This window comes from Poecilia latipinna, unplaced genomic scaffold, assembly GCF_001443285.1.
Source record: "Poecilia latipinna isolate Pla-1442-1.1 unplaced genomic scaffold, P_latipinna-1.0 Scaffold752, whole genome shotgun sequence".
Lineage (NCBI taxonomy): Eukaryota > Metazoa > Chordata > Actinopteri > Cyprinodontiformes > Poeciliidae > Poecilia > Poecilia latipinna.
In genome coordinates, this window is record NW_015113368.1 from 179,882 (window position 1) to 198,954 (window position 19,073).

At 37.1% G+C, this 19,073-nt stretch overlaps 1 protein-coding gene across 1 annotated transcript in view; it reads right to left on the reverse strand.

Annotated features, from left to right (window-relative positions):
- The window catches only part of LOC106955596 (ephrin-B2a), a 20,046-nt gene extending 14,638 nt beyond the window's left edge, over window positions 1-5,408 (reverse strand). The window contains exons 1-3 of the mRNA XM_015045858.1: window positions 4,916-5,408; window positions 4,009-4,292; window positions 2,945-3,037 (exon numbers count right to left, since the gene is read on the reverse strand). Of these exons, the coding sequence (XP_014901344.1) occupies window positions 2,945-3,037; window positions 4,009-4,292; window positions 4,916-5,022 (484 nt within the window). The 5' untranslated portion in view covers window positions 5,023-5,408. The remainder of the gene's footprint in view (window positions 1-2,944; window positions 3,038-4,008; window positions 4,293-4,915) is intronic.
- Between the last annotated feature and the right edge of the window lie 13,665 nt (window positions 5,409-19,073).

A 19,073-nucleotide genomic window follows, 5' to 3' on the forward strand; every position in this document is an offset into this window, starting at 1 on the left:
TATATATATATATATATATATATATAAGACATGTTGTTTTTTTTATCAAAATAAACCAGTCAGTAATTATGGAGTTTCTGTTTATTATTGTTTATTTACAGTGCTGTAGGTACATTTCATATTTATTTTTATATGTCTTTGGTCTTCAAACAAACTATTATATCACACAAAGACAACCCAAACACAAAAAGTAGTTTTGATTTCATTCTTTGAGGAAAATAGTTAACTTAACCAACGTGGCCCTATGTGAAAAATAATCATCCTCAAATCTAATAAAGAGTTGTGCCACTGTCAGTAGTGTGATAGTTGACCACAACTATCATCAAGCATTTGCGGCAGTATTCAACGAGTCTTTACTGTCACTGTTTGTTGAACTCCCACAGCATTAGAAATTGCTTTAACCCCTCCCAGCCTGATTAATTGGTTCTCTCCTCTTTCTAGATTTCTAAAAATCAGCGCACATTTTGCTTTTGGGATCTTTTTGCCTGCATAATGATGCCTGACAGAGTCTGTTGAATGATTTCTTAATTTTACATTAATCAAGCTTGTGTGTGGCTGGTGAGACTGAACCAGCTTAACAAAAAAAAAAAAAAAGAAAAATGTCATCAGATTTACACATGAGCCAACGACTTTTTCAAACTGAGCCAAACAATTGGATTTCTGTTTTCTCTAGTCCAACAGCTTTCTCTTATAGAAGCTGCTTTTTGTGTTTACTCAACCTTTTGTATAACTGACGTTGACATTTTTTGAGAATTTAAAACACTTAAATGTGACAAAAAGCAAAATGCTTAAGGGAGCAAATGCCTTTTTACAGCACTCTAAAAAACATGTAGGTTGAAAGTTTTCAAAGTGTTGAGAACTTCATTTACCACTTCAAAACAATAAAACCTTTTTAAAAAATCCATAAATTGTGCTGCTATTTTGTTATTTGTTGAATGAACAAAGCATTATGACTACTAGATAAGCTCCTACTGCAGCTACCTTTATGTTGTTGTAAATTAGAAAGATGATTGTTAGTTGGTGTAAACCATACAATAATTATGAGGCTCATATTAGACTTCTAAAAGGTTATGACCACCATCTGTCACTAATATTTTAAGCATGCAATAGTGATGAGAAACTGGAAAATCCCTGTATCTGAGTGACACGTCATCATGGCAACGAATAACTTCTCTTTGACATTTGTACCAATGCCATTGAAAAGAATTTGCATGTTTTCACTATATTGAGAAATTGAAAGCTAATTTACATGTTGCTCAAAAGGCCTGTAGCTGTTTCCTCCAAAATGACAGAGCTGATAATGCAAGATATTTCTTATTTGCGCAAAAACAGAAAACACAGTGTCAGTAAAATGTTCAGTCCATTTAAAAAATGCATAAGCTGTACTGGGGTGTTTTGAAGGGGCTCCCTTAGGACCTCAACGCTCTGACATTTACAAAAGGAGCACCAATTAAAAGCAGAAAAAAAAAACCCATCAAGTCATTGCGAACGACCTTGTCTTTTACAATTTGGCGAAAAATATTAGAAAGAAAGAATAATGTATCTCCGAGATGTGAATGTATTGTTTGTGCAATTTTACTAAAGGGTGGATATTTGTCTGCAGCTTCAACCTGCAGCAAGAGAAAAAATGAGAGCCCAAAAGCCTCCATATATAAATCAATGCACAAGGCTCTGAGCATTTCCTTAAACATAAATCTATATCATAACCTTTGCATGAACAGCAAATAAACTGAAACAGAATGTTCTGATTTATTTCCATTATAGATTTGTGATTTCCGCCTCAGTGAATCAACATTTCGGTTCCAGTAACATAACCATGCACCCTGTTAGGTCTCGCTTCAGTGAATTATCATTAATTCACCACTGACTCTCATTTAAACTACCCGAGCACACATTTTGATATTCACTCGCGACGTAGCCACCAGGACACGTCTGAGTTTCGGTTTTACACGCGCCATATGCTCAAACAAATCCAGGACATCCATGACGGCGTCCAAACCACTCTACATGACTCCCAACACGGCTAGAGATTAAAAACAAGATTTCAACTAAATCTGAGCTGTTAAACTTCTTCTTTTTTTTTGCAATAAAAAAGGTTTGTTTACACAAGTAATGTTTATAAACACAGCATGAAATATTTTTGAGTTATCATCAGCACAAGAAGCACATGAAAAGCTGATTTTTCATCTTTAATGCTGATTAAATGAATAATTTATACAAATAACACTTCACATTCCAGGGATTTAAAAAAAAAAACAGGACCGAAAAATATACAGAAAGCTTGCATCTGTTTAATATCTAAGTAAGTGGTTTTCATGCAGCACAAGCATTTACACTGAAATGTTTCTTTACATATAAGCTTATCTGATGAAAGGATGACAATATGAAACGAGGAGCTTTTCTGTGAACAATTCCTGACACAGTGAATTTAAAGTAAGCAGAGACTTATTATGTGAGTCTACTTATTACATTTATTTTTATTCAGAGCATGTGATAAGAGCATAAATTGACACAACTGAATGGTTATCTATTTTAGAATAAATATGAGGAGAAGAAATAGGGGAAAAAAGAGCTTTGACTGTAATTTCAAATGAGGGATAATACTGATAGCAGTAAGCTGCTCCTGGTTTAAACGAGATTTTTTTTTTTTAATTCAGTAATTCATGAGGACAATCTCTTTCTGAGAGAATGGCCCCATGATCAGATTATCGGAAATCAAACAGAGACGATATCATTGCATTACCAGTGTAACCTTTGAGAGCAAAACAACTGTTGCCATTTATTCGTTCGACTGCACAAGTCCGGATCTGTGCACGTGCGTGAAAGCGTGTGTGTGTGTGTGTGTGTGTGTGTATGTGTGTGTGTGTGTGTGTGTGTGTGTGTGTGTGTGTGTGTGTGTGCACATCTTTGTCCGTGAACACTAAAATAAACACATGCTGCTTACTCTGGCCGACTCTCAGCACCAGTTTCATGGACTTGGTCCTGCACGCCCCTCCTTTGGTATTATCCAGCCCTCTCAGAGATCCTGTGGAGGTGGCTGGAGAGCAAAATCGAGAGACAAATGTTCAGTCAACTCAAATGAATAAGCAAAAGACACGACTTAACGGCAACTGATTGTCCCAGGGCAGTTTTGCATGATTTCCACACAAGTTAAGATGGTAGTTACATGTAAAGCCACGTTTTGCAACACCCTGACCCCAATAGTGATTAAATATGTCTCAAGATATTCCAAGACAGTATCTGGAATTGAAATTTTAATGCAGAACTGCAGCATTAGGCTGCATTACTTTGAGCTGTGTGCAGCTAATAAAGTGGAAACTGAGGGTAATATTCTCATTAAACCGACTAACCAATGACTTCTGCTCTACGCGCAGCCTTGGCATAAAAAATTAGATGAATAAAACATTAATTCAGCCTTTTTTAAGAAGCAACTCTCATTGCAGAAACCCAACTTCCATTGAAAAAAAAAACTCCTCTCTTAACACACACACACTTCAAGAACTCTGTTTCACCCCTGTCACTCACACACACATAGACTTGTTAGGAGCATTTAGGTCAGATAACATTTCACAGGCTACAAGCCACGTTGCAGTGAAAGCTCCCATCAAATCTGCCTGATGCTGTAAAAGCCTTGAGTGATTTGGGGCATGTAAGCCCCTGGAATCACACAGGCCTCCCAGAGCCAAGTCTGGCGTAGGAGCGTGGCGCGGTGGTGGGCGAGGCTACATGGTCGGGCTTGCTTTCTATCTCATGCATCACTTGCCACTGAGATCCTGCCTTAACCGACAGAGGTCCGATAACGAGGCCACGATGGTTTTCTTTTCTTTTCTCTTCTATTTATTTTTTTTGATTCTTATTCAAAGTGACAAAATGAGAGGGAGAGATGAGTATGATGTCCTCATCACACCCTGGAAGTGAAAAAAAGGAAAACAGAAAAAAAAAAAAAATGCTCTCGGACTGATTGAAGTGGCATTCCACCTGTAGGAGCCTCACATCTCCTTGACTTACAGGTGATGTAATAGTCCCTCCCCTTGAGGAACTCCAGGCCCCAGAGGTTTGGGCTGAACTCCTGAAACTTGAACGTGAACTTGACGTCCTGGTCAGGCTTGTCACAGTTCAGCAAGGGCGTGTCAGTCTTGGCCACGCCGCAGCTCTCCATCTGACTTTTGGTGACCAGGTAGACTTTGTAGAACTCCTCTGTCCTCCCTGAGGAGGGGTCAGCCCGGGGGCACACGATGTCCATCTTGTCCCCTATCTGAGGGTAGAGCACCAAACCCTGGCCGGGAGTGAATCTGGGGAAGGTAAGAAGCAAAGAGATCTGCTTTAACTCAAAATGAACTTTAAAAATGCAGGCTTTGATATAAAATTCTTTGCTCAGGCTAATGAATCTTACAGTAGCCGGGCTTTTAGCAGGACATTCAACAGCCAAAGATCCGGGGGTTTTTTGTTGTTGTTGTTGTTGTTTTTTTGTTGTTTTTTTCCAAGTTCTTGAACATCTCAAATGAACCAATAACTTAGAAGCCTGAGATTCTTGATTTTGTTTAGATCAGAAGTTAAACTTTTTTTTTTCAGGTTTTAAAGTATGATTGAGTTGCAGCAAGTTCATTTCAGATAAATCATTTAGAAACTAGGAGTTTTCTCTGAACTTCTGATGAAGGTCTTCTATACTAAAAAGTTTCAGAATAAACTTGGAAGTAAACAGCATATCTGCAGAATCAAAGAACTAAATCTAACACGCTCGACCCAGAGAATCTTAGAAATGACTTTTAAAAATCTTTTTAGAAAAGTTTGTTTTATTATTATTATCAGATGCAACCCCGCAGCCAAACTTCACCCGTCCAAGTGCATACAAAAAAAAATCTTGACTGTAATAATAATAATTGCACAGAGAGGCACGCGTTTCTCCTCTTCTTACTTTGAGTTGGAGCTGCTCCAGTGGATCGACTCCAGCGTGACGCCCCGGCAGGAGCAAACGATGGCGAGCAGGATCACGGCGCCGCAGCTCCGTGCGCGTCCCCCCATCACAGGAAAGGCACCGCGGGCAGACTATCATAAAAAGCAGCGAAAACTGTCCGGCATCTGTCGCCTCTGCATGTCTCCCGTGGATCCAGGTGAGCGCGGAGAACAACACATACCTGAGAACAACCCCGCCGAATTACGAGTCTCCTTCCCCTCACAGCTGAGCGGGATGCTAAACATTGCGCGTAACTGGCCACAAAGTCATTCATGTGACGAGATGTGCGTAAAGTGAGGCGGGAGACAGTGCAAAGTGTTGTAGTCTGACCGACCGGGCCGCCCTTACACACACACACACACACACACACACACAGCCTCTCTCTCTCTTGCGTGGGAGAGTAACGGGGCGGGGAGCGTTGAACTGTTGGTCAATTTACTCACAAAGTCAACGGAAGATTGTGAAGTAGCGTTTCAAAAGTAACACATGGTTGTTTCGTCAAGCTCTAAAACACTTGTACTTTATAATTAAAGATCAAGCCTAAAAAAAATATTAACCAATATTTAGGTAATCTTCCTAACTTCCCCTCTGGTGATTGGATCAGCAGCCTGCAGGCACTGAAACACTAAATTTATCATTTTTTCTTCATTAAATGCATCAACTCTAAGATTCCTAAACTTTTTGGTCTATAAATGCATCAGCACCATTGCCTACTTCGATGCACTTAAAAAAAAATCTAATGTATAGAAAGTCAGAGATGGAGATGGCTTCATAGATGTCTCCATCACACCTGATAAAGCTTCAGAAGAGCCAAACAGCCTAAAGACAGGTGAGCTAAGCTTATGGCACCATATTGAAAAGACTTGAGGCTGAAATTGCTGATAATAATGTAAATGTGACTTCTTGGTTTTGCTAAATACTCAAGAAAAATTCCACATTGTCATGATGGGGGTATTTGTGTGTAAGATTTTGAGAAACGAGATTAATTTGGAATAAGATTGCAACATCACAAAATGTGGAGAATAAATAATTTCCGGATGCACTTCGTATTTATATAAATGGACTTTATCAAATATACATGTAATTGTAAAAATATGACCAGTCACTGTTTGCTGCAATTACATCTGCAAGTCGCTAGGGTTATGCATTTTATTCACATCCAGAGACTGAGATTTTTCTATTTGCAAAATTACTCAAACTCTGTCACATGGGATGGAGAGTATTTGTAAACATAAACTTTTAAATCTCATCACAGATTCCCAGTTGGATTTTTGCCTGAGCTTGACCAGACAATTCAAAACCATGTCAAAAATTCAACAAAAAAAAAAAATGTTGTAAAGATCTCTGCTTATTTTTCTGCTTACTTTTAACTGCCCAATAATAATCTAAACATGCAATGTTATTGTTAGATGAATAAGGTAGAGAGCCAAAACAAAAAGGGGTAAAGAGTTTGTGATTTCTTTTGTTTTTGTTTTTTTTTCGGCGAGGAGGGAAATAGTCTGTTCTCAGCACTAAGAAAAGGATTTTTGGATGATGTTTCTGTAAAAATGCAACAAAGATGGGTTTGTATCATCCTAATTGGACACTTACTCTTTACTATGAAACCTGATATCAAAACTATTTTTGTCAGTTAAATTCTACTTTATCAACTATCTTTGCAAATTGTGCCATTCTGCAATTGCAGTTTTTGGTCCACACAAAATCATTTCAAGGCCAAGAAACTTTGGACATCCTTGTAATCCCAACAATAATCCAGTAACAAAATCTGCTCATATAAGAGCAAGCTATTGCTTCTTAGATGTTTATAGGTGAGATTTAATCCTGGTCAATTTTGTAAAGTTTGTGCTGTTTATGAACCCTAAATAAAAAAAACAATCTCTGTAAATAAAGATATACAGTGAAGAATAAACTGACTTTTAACATTTTTAGCTTATAATTCTCTCTTCCTCTAAAAAAAAAAAAAAGAAGATGAAAAGAATCCGTAACTTGAAATTTTATAATGAGTCCTTTCTCAAGGAGAGTCTTTGTTAAAAGGATTGATTGAAACTGGGTGAATTTTTTAAAAAGTCCACTCTATTCTCCATGTTAGCAGTCAAGACGGTAATCCTCTCATTTTCAGGGAGGGTGGACTAATGACACAGTGGTTTAAGAGATTACAAGGGACTTCTGTCACAAGACTAAAGCTGCCCACACGGCGGCTGAGCAGCACAGAAATGTCTCCAGTTTCTGTCAGGATGGACCGGGCTGCATGTGTTCTAAGTGCTGGAAACATTTCACATAAATGCAGTTCAGTTAAATCTCAACAGGCAAAGCAGATGCAGAAACGTTTCCTCATGTAAACAACAAAACTAAAACTTTAGACACTCGAACTCCAGATATTTTAGATTAATAATTGTTTTGTAAACTTTGGCTCTGTGCAGACATATTCAAAACATAAGTCTCATAGATGAATACCGGTCCAAATCCTTGTTAAAAACATTCTCAGCTAAACACTTTAGAAAAAGCAAACTAAAAAGTACAGACAGTAATTACAATGCCAAACAAATTCCTGTAAATACTTTATTGTTTTTAAAGTGCCTTTCATACAGCTGCAGAGGAAGATTTGCTTTCTTTTTTTTCTGTGTAGTGTCCACTCAGCAAATATTTTCTATACTGGAGTCAATTAATTCATGTGGTTTATGATGATTGATTTGGTCATTAAATCAAAAATCTGAGGGGATATGATCCAAAGACAAAAATACCTTGTCAACTGAAAATCAGACAAAAATGGTACAAGGACGATTAATAGACTGCAGAAGACTTAAGATTTAGTTTCTCACGTGTTCTGTGGTTTTAAGACTAATTGAGAGACCTGATTTAAAATTGTATTTAAAAAAAAAAAAAAAAGACTTTTCTACATAATGCTGCAGATAATGCTGCAATCCACTCATGGTAAATTTTGAGAATACTTATAATGGTTTTGCATTGGCACAGAAATCTAAATTTAAGTGTCATCAACATACTGTACGTATAATGAAAGTGGGCTGAGAATGAAGCCTTGAGGAACCCCACACGGGATCCTTTTGCTTCTACTTCCACTTGCCAAATGACACAAAGAAGTTCAGGGTGCCAAGGAAGATCTGAACTAACTTTGCAAACAATGCCATCCACCTTTCCAGTGACTGGCATGAGCTTCACTGAGAGCTGGTAAAATCATGACAGGGGCTTTAGATGTTTTGTTAGGACATGTCTTGATGGAAGGAGATGGGGTGGGGGGCATATGTTGAAAATTAACAACAAACACCAAGAAGAAGAAATACTTAAACATATTAAAATGTTCACCAACAAGACAGAACGGTGCTCTATCAATCAGAAGAGCATCGGGGTAATCCTGGACAAAGATTAGGCTAAGAGCCTAATCTTGATGGAAAGATAGATGTGTTCAAATGGAATATGACAAAACAAAGTTTAAAATGAAGATAATCAGGTCATAAAACACCTTTGTGGCCAAGTCTGAAATGAACAGTAAAAACAAGCGTCTCTTTGCATTCTTTGACATTTAGGATGTCAGTTTAAACAAACAGTGAACCAAGACTGTTACCAAATGGATCAGAAACTGTCCAGTGCGATGAAGTTGATGACTTGTGAGAAAACAGTTTTTATCCTCATAAGAAACACCTGCACCTGGTCTGGGTGAGGTATTTTGTAACAGAGATTTAAAAAAGAAAAAAAAAAAAAAGAGGTTTGGTGTCCAGACAGGAACACTGTGTGACAAAATGATACAAATAAAAGAAATAGTTTGAAGTTTAGAAAAAAAAGAAAGAAATTACTCTAGTTTTAAGTTTCTCTCATTCAAGTAGAGGCATCATTATTAAACATCCACACGTTATAATCCTGCTTTGCGTCATGTCTGTGGTCTCCAGTCATTTTACGGTGAAATCTCCCAGGGTAAAGATAATGCTACCATGTTAGGTGTCAAGCAATAGACAACCCCTATCACGATTAGCATTAACCTCAACCTGGGACTGTCCTCAGAGGTGGTTTCAGTTCCATCACCGCTAGTTCTGAATATGTCCTGCAGGGGGCGACAGAAGAAAGCATTAGTGGTTCAGTTCATGATTATTTCATGGGTTTGAGGTGAAATTCATTCACCTCAGACAGAATAGACTAGCACTTGCGAATTTCTAGGTTTCAGCTAAGACAAAAGAAAAGTCCATTCAATTTGCTGAAAGAATAGTACTTATAAATATTTTAGAAATCTCTATAATTAACAAAGATTTTGAAGGTAAAAAACAAAACAAAAAAATCATCTGAAAATGTGTGATTTCTGTCACTGTTTAAAGTCTCTCTTCAAATATCAGGTCTGAAATATGACTCAAACGGGGAACTTTTAAAGCAACAGTCACTGTATTTCTGTTTAGTAAAATTATTCTTTCTAAGTTTCGGCGGTTTGTCACCTGGATGGTAAATGGCAACAGCCATAAGTGCAAATTAATTCAGTTACCTGGACTTCATTACAGAGTCTGAAAGAGCAACTAGAATGGAGCAACCAGAGCTTTCCGCAAAGTTTCGTAAACGCTGCGCAGCAACAGCATGTAACAGGTGCTGTCATGTCGACTCTATCTGATAAATGAGGAACTAATCGGTGACTTACTGCCAGGAAGAAAGTCTGCGTGTGCTAAGATTTTTCTGTAATAATAGTGTCGTTATACTGACCTGTCTCTATGTCTGCTTCCTCTCATTGTTCAGCCTTCCGCTCCTCTGTCGGTTCTCCACCTTCTGTAATTGACAGTCTGATTTTATATACGTGAGAGTGACTCATGGAGAAATCCCCATTACTCTTTCGCTTTAAAAAAAAAAACTCATATATAAAATCAGACAGAAGTGACATCACTGTATGTAAATGCAGCCTACTGAAAAATTTACAGGGTCTTCTTATCAATGCTACAATAAGAGCAATAAAAAAAGCTTTCACAATCGTGACAGCAGATTGACTGGGTCAGTTTTTAAGTTATTACACAGTGTCAAACAGAAAAAAAAACACTCATTACAAGACTAGTTAAGAGTTTTGCTAGCACATGCAAACCGTGTCACCTTCACATCCTCAATAAAATGTATTTAGTGCAGTTTTTATGTGAATGGCTTGACATGCCAAAAAAAACCCATTTTAAAAACAATTTTAAACATAGTTTTGACCATGGATGGATGGATAATTATATGATAAGCGATAAACACATTCCTTTCCAATGAAGAAGTATTTGCCTTTGTTTTCGCTATTTTTATTACACTTAAATGCTTAAAACTGTCATAGAAAGTTTAATACAACACAAGAGTTACGCTGAGTAAGTCGTAGTAATAGTAAGTTGCTTTCAAATGAAGATTTCATTGAAAGAAAAAATGCTCACCAAAGCTGCTCTGGAAATCTTTCTGTTTGTGATTTTGTTTCCCTTGGCAGCAACAGTTACACTCAAGCTTTTTTTTATATGTATTTTATGACCTACAAACGGTGTTGTTCATCCTGCCACGTTAGCCACCATGTTTCACTGTCGCTATGATGTTGGATACCTAAAATGCTGCGTTAGCTTAATGCCAGATGGAGCACAAGCCACACCTTCCAAAAATGGCCACTTTTATCTTGAAACAGAATAGTTTTCTAACGGTCTTGAGAATCATCAACATGTTTTGTTTTGTTTTGTTTTCGGCAAATAATTTGTTACTGGCCAGCAGTGGTTTTTTTTGTTTGTTTTGTTTTGGTTTTTTTGGGGTTTTTTTTTAGTTCTGTGTTGTTTTTACCAGGGAACTCTCGCATGAAATGTACTTTTTCCCTGGTCCCTTTTTTATGATTGATTTATTGTGCCAGACCTTTACTGAGGTAATTGAAAGCTGTTTTAAATGTTGCTCTAGGTTCTTCTGTGAGTCGTTGGGTGAGTCGTTGCTGTGCTGTAGGAGTAATTTAGTGGGAAAGCCACTCCTGCGAAGGTTCACCACCTTTTCCAGACACATATGTCTTTGACATTGTTTCTGATCTGCGTTATAGCTTTCTTTTTTAAGCTAGGTGAAATATGATGCCTTTTGATATTTTCTTAGCCTACTTCCTGTTGTCAGGCCATTAACCTGACCTGGGTGTTGCTAGAGAAACTGGTCCAAATAAATGTAGCTAAGCCCAATCAATACGCGATTTCACATGATTTCCTATGCAAATATATAATCCTATATATTCACATAGGGTCAGGTTGAATTAGCTTTTTCACCATAATTCACAATATCATGATATAAAAATTACTTTTTACATTTCTTTACAATATAAAATATTCTCTCTTAAATTTGTAAGATTTGGATGTGACAGAAAAATCAAAAGAAAACAACAAAAAAAGATGGTGTAAGTGAGAAAATACTTTGTGGCACTTTGATTGATTGGGAACAATAATCAGGTGGAGTTCTCCTTGGAAATCTGCTTCAAATTTGGCACAACCTTTCTTAGTTTTTATTTAGTTATTTTCTCAGAAATGTTGCTATTCGACCAACTTAAGAAGGAAAACCAACATACAAACATTTTCAGGTCGGAACAAGTCTCTAAAGATTAATGATTGTCTATTATCTTTTTCTATGCTATTGCCAATTTTTTATTACTTTCTCATAAACTGAAACTATCTAAATGTTTTTGTCAGAAATTGCACCAATAATAAATACATATTAGAAATAATAATAAATAATTCTTTCAACAATTTATTTGATATCAGATTTTGAAAACGGGTTGATAGAAGTTTAGCCAAGGTGAAGAAAAGATCAAATTAAATCCCATCTTATGAGCAGTTGCCTTTATTTATCTGTTGTGTTCATTATACAGTGGAAACATATAGGAGAGAGCCAATGGCCATCCTTTAATTTGGTGTGAAAATATGTCCCAAAATACACTAGAGCACAATTCAAACTGATTAAATGATTTTTTTAATTCACGATCAAGTACAGACCCTTTGAACCCAAACATTTAGCTTCTTGTGGTTTGACAGTCATTCGAGTGGCTTTTAACAAATTCCCAGCAGACTGATGTGTTGCTTTTAGAGAAGGTCTGAGTTTTCTAGCACTGCACTGATGTCATGTTCTTCACTGAGATGCTGTGATCTTTGCACCCAAGCTGGTTCTTAAGATTCAAAGAATCCTGAAGTGATTCCAAAAATGTTTTATGTAGAAATGGTAAAAGCTACTGTGCTGTGAAGAAATGCTTGGGCTCCTGTGCTAAATCTGCCAGTAGTCTCACAGATTTAGGATCATGATCTTGATGTAACATTAAATTTAAATGAGACACAAAAGTTAAATAATACGACTTACAAACACAGTAAGTCATGCTGTTTCTACGATTGAATAAACTGGATGAGTTGAAGCCTCAGCTCAATGATTCCCATTGAGAATGAGCCTCACAGAGAAATCATCCTTACCAAACCTCAAATTTCCAAAAGGAAAACAAAAGGAGGAGGTAATAATATTTCTATCCATGTTTCTGTAAACTCTCTGTCCGTAGTTTCTCTCATACAGTAAAAACACGTTTCAGGTTTTATCGATTGGAAGGCTCCTTGACCAGCAGAAGAGATTAGTAGAAGAAATTAAGTTTTCCACTTTTCCACAGAGCTTTGAAAACAGCATTAAAATTCAAGTTGATGTACTTTGACTGAGTTGCATTTTACCAAAGCATTTCATGGAGGTTTTATAAAGATCACAGAAATTTCTCATGAGCTCCACGGACCTCATGAATACAGAACTAAAGAGTTCTGATGGAAAAGAGGTGGAGCAGAGATCAGTGATTATTGCCAGAATAGAATAGAATAGAATAGAATAGAATAGAATAGAGTAGAATAGAATAGAATAGAATGGAATAGAATAGAATAGAATAGAATAGAATAGAATAGAATAGAATAGAATAGAATAGAATAGAATAGAATAGAATAGCTTTCATTATCTCTTACATAAAATATTTGGGACTGGACTAATATTTCAGAATAGAGAGTTTGGTTTCTACCATCCAACTTGTTCTATTCCATGATGTGGCTTTTCTTACCTGGTAAATGAAACAGTTCAGTTACAACACTGGTCTCCTCAATTCACTATTTTAATGCTAATCAGCCCAAAACAGATATACAAATTTCGCATGTAGACGTGAAGCTAAAGATTCGGTTTCTGAAGTGGGGGGTATGTCTTTGTTGTGAGACCGGGCAAGAAAACACAGGCTGTGTTAACTCAAACTGAAAGTTTGTAGTTTGTCTCCTGAAATGTGTTTCCTTGACAAGAACAGCAAAAGAGCAACAGTTAATTGATGCCGACATTTTCCTTTTCCTTCAAACATGAGTCAAATGAATCCTATTCATTGTGTGTTACACTGCATTCATGTTCCTGTCTTAAAGATGTTTTTCAAAATTTAACCATGGCCCACTTTATCCCCACCAGACAACAACTTTGACTGTTACAATTTAGGACTGCTAATAATTAATGCTTCTATGCTCCATTTTCCTTCTGGCACGACTACATAGACAGAAATATTTTATTTTTCGTAAGATGCAAACAGCTCCTCTATATCCTTTCGTGCATCAAAATGGGCGAGAAGAGCTCACAGAAAATCAGACACTTGTTCTTTCCGGCTCACTTTCATACATCTCTATGACTTCAGCTAAATAAGACCTTGTAGTGAAAGCTGAATATATTGGGAAAATAACAGGAATTCAGGGCTTTTTGATTTTTTTTTTTTTTTCAGAATCCTCCTCAATTGCTGGCACCCCTGGGAAGGATGTACAAAAATACTTCTAATGAATGAATCTTTTATTGCGGCAGCACAAATGCACACTGAAAAATTTAGGGACATCCAACCTTTAATTTGAGAAAAAAATATTCAATGGGGAAAAAAAAAAAAAATCTCTTGTTAAAAATAATTGTGTTTAACAAGACAACTGGTGATACATCAATCGGCACCTCTAACAAGTCCTAAATAAAAAATTGAGAAAATACAGTTGGGTATGAATAAGATTGAAACAGAGGGCTACTGTTCAAAATGGGAAAGACAAAAGAACATACATTCAGTTTTGGCAGATGGGCGTAGACCTTCCTGCATCCATGACTGCAAGCCATCTGGAAGCCTCATAATCTGGTTTAAACACGAAGGATTCCCCTGCAACACATCAATCCAGTTTTTGCATCTTTGCTGCCCTGAACGATAAAACAGTAGATCTCTCTTTAATGTATTGTCGTTGTTTTCCTACTACCACTTCTGACCCCTCGTTCTCCGTATTTGCTGCTTGCAAAGCCCCACACTCTCACTGGGAGTGTTGTCGTCTCTGTGGCCAAGTTAGTCACTAAAGTCTGGGCTGCACTTAGATATTGGCGTGGAGAGATTATGAAAATGGCTGAAGAGTGGATATTAATTATAGGTCAGGAAATGACAAAAGACACAGGCCATGCCCCCGTAGGTCCAGTGGAGGATCTATGATGCTGTGGGCTGGTTTTTATTCTTAAGACCATGGCATCCTTGGTGGACTGCATGATGCAATAGCACAACAGCTGTTCTAGCTTTTGTGCTACTCAAAAGCTACAACAGCACAAATAAAATTCTGAAAACTGAAAATGGCTCCTTATTTCGTTTTTCATAGGGTTAATGATCAATCAATCAATCCAGTTTATTTGTATGTCGTTGTATGCAGTTCAATGTCCTTCACCTCATATAAACACAAAATCACAGAACACACAATTGAAGCATTACATTTTGTCAAGTGCCATCGTTACACATCAGAATGTTAATTAATGTTTCATTTATGATGTTTCAAAAGCAACTCTAAACAGGTGGGTTTCTAGTCTAGATTAGAGGAACTCAATAATCTAAAACAAATGAACAAGTCAACACAGAAATGGTTCTCCAGCTCAACATTATCCTCACTCCTTGTGCATCTCAGCTTCTGGAGCTAAATACTATAAGTCTGTCTAAGTCTGTATTCACACCTTGTTAGTTACCCTTGATTAAAAATGATTCACTTTCACGTTTTCATTGTTACTCACATGGATATGAAGGACCCATTTCTTACCAAGCAACCTATTTATTGAACATTATGACTTAGACCTGAGATGAACCGGTTCTCTGTTTGACAGTTATGGGAGTGTCACCTGTGGGGATTTTGAACGAGACCCTTTTCCACTAAATGACTAGAGGATGCTCTGCAATCCCCATTGCAAATCTAAGATGGCAAGTTGTCCTGAATCAAACTGCCCCGCTCTGTTTGTTGTGGTAGCAGAGTCATAGTGATCCTCTTCTCAGAAGGAAGGTGCCTCCCCTTCCTTTTATTCGCCACCCTTGTACTCATCAGTTCATCCTGAGCAACGACAGTGGCGGCATTAGATATGCCACGCTGCACACTTTACCTTCATACAACGCATTTTTTTTTCTTTCTTTCTTTCTTCTTCTACTTCTTTTCAGTCTGACCCAGTGAACCTCTGTCGTGCCGTACACATTACATTCCTGCTTGTGTGCCGAGGAGGAAGCATGAATCAATGACATAGAATTGAAAAGGGAAAACACTGAAAGTACACAACGAGGCGGGGAATAAGCCCAGTTGCTGCAGGGGACCCCCCCTCTTTATGTTCTGGAAATTCACAGCATTTAAAGCAGAAGCGCCCTTTTTTTTTTTTTTTCTTTTTTTTTTCTGACTGTGATGTTGGACTGGAGCTCGAAAGCACCAAGAGTTTGTTTTCCATGTCTTAGGGTGGACACCGTCGTTTCAGGTCAAAAGCAGAAAACAGGTCTTAATCACCTGATTTCCTTCAGAGGAAGAGATAAGATGAGATATTTTAAAGAGCGTTTCATAACCTCTCATACTTTCAGGCCTACGAAGGAAATCAGAATTGAAAGCCCCTCTGACTGTTTATTCACAAGAAACAAAGAAAAAAAAAAGTAAACCTCTCTGTGCTTCTCATGCTCTGCAGAGATCCGTTTCCACGTGGGCCTCTGTTTTCCTGTCATACGTGGGATATGCATGAGGCCCGACAGACATACAGCTGATACGATCAGATATCATTTCCAGCTCTCGATGGCGTCATCCTGCCTTGATCTCTCTCTCTCTCTCTGCAAAATGAAACATGTGTTGCGCCGCTGGGAAAATTTCACACAAACCCAGCAGACTCGCCGTCTTACACTACTCAGAAGACACGTGTTTGCTTTTTGTGCTTTGTTATGTTTTCGTGGACTAAAAGCAGCAATCGTTTCACATTATGCGATGGACTCCTGCTCTTACACAGAAACACACTGACATTTGTTTCCCCCAATCAAAAGTCCTGGGTCTAAAATTAGCTGATTTAAAGGAAACGTGGGTGCAGCGTCAGAAGCGGAAAGACCAACGCTGGTTAAGATTTTATTCCACAAACCACTTTAAATATACACACAGACCTCTTAACTCTTTATGTATTGAAATTATTGCATCATATGTACTGTGAAAGGGCAGCAGAACTAGATGCTGTAAACAACAAAGAAAGTATTGAGGGGCCTTTCATGTTATTAGAACTGTATTTTCTTAAAATGAACAGAAGTTTGTATTTCAACTTCAGGTTCTTTAGCTGAGAAACAGCTGCTCCCATTTCTTGGTTTTGGTTAATAACAATTAGAAAGGATTTTTTTTTTTTTCAAGCTATGTAGGTGATTTCCATCCAGTTCTAACTGCTCATTACACTGTATAATCTTACATTTTTAGGGAAACTAAACTGGTGGAGAAAAAAAAAAACAAGAACTGTCAGGCCTAAAAGAAACTATAGTCTACAAAACTTGTCTGATAGTCTCTTGTTTCAGAAGAAAATGGGAAAACCCAGCAAGTGATCAGTGAAGCCCGACAGAAAGCTCTCCTGAATTAAAGGAATCATGTCAAGATTTGTGAAATCAAAAATGGAGAATCATTTTTTTATGGGTCAAACTTTATTAGTCTTGTAATTTTTACAATTTGGCTAAAGAAACATGAGCAAATTAAGAGTCTAAACATACAACTTGCCTCATTTCCCCCAACTATCTCGGCTTTAACCTTTGTATTGGTTTATGATTTGGTAAATACTCCTACTTCAGTTCTTCTGTTTCTTTGGGGGTGTGTGCTCTGTCTTTTCAGACTCCTGGTCGGTCGTGGCAGATGATTGTTTGCTGGAGGTTTCTTCTTGTTAAAAGGAAGTTTTTCCTCTCCACTGTCACTACATATACGTGCTTTGTACGGGGGATTGCTGTAGAGTCAACGACACAACTCAACCACTGGTGGGACGCCTTGAATAGAAAGCAAATTTTAAAAATAAAATAAATTTGACAGCACTGTTAAATAATTAGAATCAGTATCAGTATAACTGGATTGAAGTGACTTTTTTTGTTGAAGATGACGTGTTCTGAATTGGAGCAACGTAAATACGCTAAATTGAATTTAATTTAAGGGACGATCAAAGTGTGGAGACACCTAATGGGAACAGCAGGAAGAAGAAGAAGAAACAAAATCCAAGAGAGTAAACGTTACCAATATGTGGTGAACACAAACCCACAGAGCTGATCTCTAGCACAGAATTGTTTTCACCAAGTCTCTCCAAAATATCATCGAACAACCAACAATTTCTCATCATAAATCGATGCCATCCTGGAATCTTCAAAGTGTCAACGTTTTTATGACCTCAGTGTACTATGATCAGAAATGTGTCTTGCTTTGATGTCTGCGAATATAGTTACAAATAAATGTATGTGATTAAATTAAGATTGTGTTAGAATCTGAAATCCAAACGTGCATTTCATTAAATATTATTACATATGAACACATTTGTAATAACTTGTAATAATTACACATTTACACATTTGTAATAATTTGTAATAAGGGCTTATAAGGATAGTTTGTTTACATTCTCAGATTCTCCCGGAGTCTAAAGAACATGGCAGGAAAACAACAGAATCAGTTCTGTCTGCCTGCCACAAGGTGACGATCACGGTTCTCCAAAGTCCGCCTCTGATTGGTCGGTCAGGCCCTCTTGGCAACTTTTTTCCACAGAAACTGATGATTCTCCTCCTGACCGCTGCGTTTTGAGAAACGTACAGACAGAACCCGGGAACCAGAAGTCTGAATGGCTTGCAACATTGTGTTGCAATAAATGTTTTTAATTACATCACATTTGTCGAACGTTGGGTAAAATTTCAGCAAAAGCTTTGTTTTGTGTTTCCTTAAATGGATTCCGAGTCCAAAGTGAGGAACTTTGAGGAAACCATAAACGCAAACACAATGAATAACCAGAACCGCATTGCTTTCCAAATAACCATCCAACTGTAAGTTGCAAAACATTTCTGTCTGGACCACAAAGTCTCTGTGGTGGTTTGAGAAGCTGATAGATAAAAGGCGATTCCAACTTTGGTTTTCTAATCCTAATTTTAATCTGTCCCACACTCTCCCCTTCAATTACATCCTGGAGAACACATATTCCTAAGCCATGAAAACCGTTTTTTATTTACCATTTAATTAGCTTAGACATTACTTTAGCTTCATTCAGAAAAAACAGTTTCCTGTGGCAGAGTAGAATTACGACTATATTTCTTTTTCTATTTGTGTATTTTGTTATTTTTAATGCTAATTAGTAGGTAATAGAGAGCTGACATTAGTATAAGTAATGAGAAAATAAATTTTTGGCTATCATTAATGCATAAAGATAAAATGAAATTCCCTTATGGTTTTTTTTTTCTGATGTGTGGTCTTTGTGACGTCTAATAAGTTTTACTCTTGGAAATTTACAGTACTGCTTATATTCATCATATAAATTGTTTAAAGGGAAGGTGAAAACTTTATCCTTTTCAACTGATTTTTGATTTCATGACAATATCTACCATATGATAGCTTAGCCTAGTTTATAAGTGCTACAAATTCTATGATTTTATGTTTCAAAATACAAAAACAAAGTTAGTTGAATCCCACAGAAACCAAATCAGCAAATTAGTGTAGTATTTAGAGCTTTTTGTTCATAAAAGAAGATCTGATAGCTTTATTTTTTTACAAGGAAAAAGTCTCCAAATAACTTTACATTTTCTAAATAATACTGAAAAAGCTTTAAACAAAATAAGAAAGATTTTGCATATTTAAGGAGACATTTTTGTGTTTGTTTTTTTCTTACATTT